This window comes from Condylura cristata, unplaced genomic scaffold, assembly GCF_000260355.1.
Source record: "Condylura cristata isolate star-nosed mole 26May11 unplaced genomic scaffold, ConCri1.0 scaffold00054, whole genome shotgun sequence".
NCBI lineage: Eukaryota > Metazoa > Chordata > Mammalia > Eulipotyphla > Talpidae > Condylura > Condylura cristata.
In genome coordinates this window covers 1,312,255-1,313,208 of record NW_004567155.1, presented here as the reverse complement: position 1 = coordinate 1,313,208, position 954 = coordinate 1,312,255, and the positions used below count along the sequence as shown (strand labels likewise).

Here is a 954-nt window from a genome sequence, read left to right as displayed (position 1 = left end):
GGGGGGCCCGGGCGCCCCTCACCACCCCCATGAGGGGCTGGGCCACAGGCAGAGCCGCGCACGACGGGGACCCCAGACCGACTCGGGGCTTCCGGGCGGCGGGAGGAGAGACCCCGAAGGAGCGAGACCCCCTTTTTGTACGATCACGACGTCAAAAAGACTCTGAGCCAGCGCTGACTTGCAGCGGGGTCGCCTCCGCCTCGTCACACGGCGGCCTGGCCGGGCAGGGGCGCGGCCCCAGGGCAGAGCGGCCTCCGTCCCAGGCGGACGGGGCAGAGGGCAGGCCGGGGCCTCAGGGCACAGGGCCGCGGGCAGTGTCGCAAGCCTGGGCCGCCGGCTGGCGCGGAGACCCCTCTTCGATCGGCCTCTCCTTCAACGGTCACTAGCGGCTGCTGGCACAGGCTGGCCTGGCCCGAGAGCCCGCCCTCCGGCTCGGCCTGTGGTCCTGGATCACTCCCACCGTCGGGCAGAGCAGCAGACCGCAGAGCCCAGGCCACGCGAGGGGGCTACCGAGGGCAGGGCCCGCCCCGCCAGGGCTGGGGCCCCCGTGCCCCCGACTCCGACCCCATCGGAAGCCGGGGAGAGCGAAGGCCCGAGCCCTGGTGTCGGGACCTCCGGGCGGCGGGCGCAGCGGACCCACCTGTGATGGGCACGTAGCCCACGCCTTGCTGGTACACAGTGGGCATCAGGACCACGGGCTGGGGCGGCATCATCACGGCGGCCGGCAGGGACTGAAACAGATGCCAAGGTCTCGGGACGGCGGCGACCCTGCGGCCCCCCCCCCCGCCCGCCGGCCTCACCGTGTGGGCCATGACCAGGTTGATCATGCCCTCCTTGTCGTCCCCCTGCCGCCCGCTCAGGCTGTACCACTCGTCCTCCACCTTGCCCTGCTTCAGGGACTCGGGGATGGTGATGTGGGTCCAGGCGATGCGGTCGTCCATGGAGAAGGCGCGC

At 73.1% G+C, this 954-nt stretch overlaps 1 protein-coding gene across 1 annotated transcript in view; it reads right to left on the bottom strand.

Moving 5' to 3' along the window:
- TOLLIP (toll interacting protein) overlaps positions 1 to 948 on the bottom strand; it is a 1,760-nt gene extending 812 nt beyond the window's left edge. The window contains exons 1-2 of the mRNA XM_012734365.1: positions 801 to 948; positions 641 to 731 (exon numbers count right to left, since the gene is read on the bottom strand). Coding sequence (XP_012589819.1) covers positions 641 to 731; positions 801 to 941 — 232 coding nt within the window. The 5' untranslated portion in view covers positions 942 to 948. The remainder of the gene's footprint in view (positions 1 to 640; positions 732 to 800) is intronic.
- Between the last annotated feature and the right edge of the window lie 6 nt (positions 949 to 954).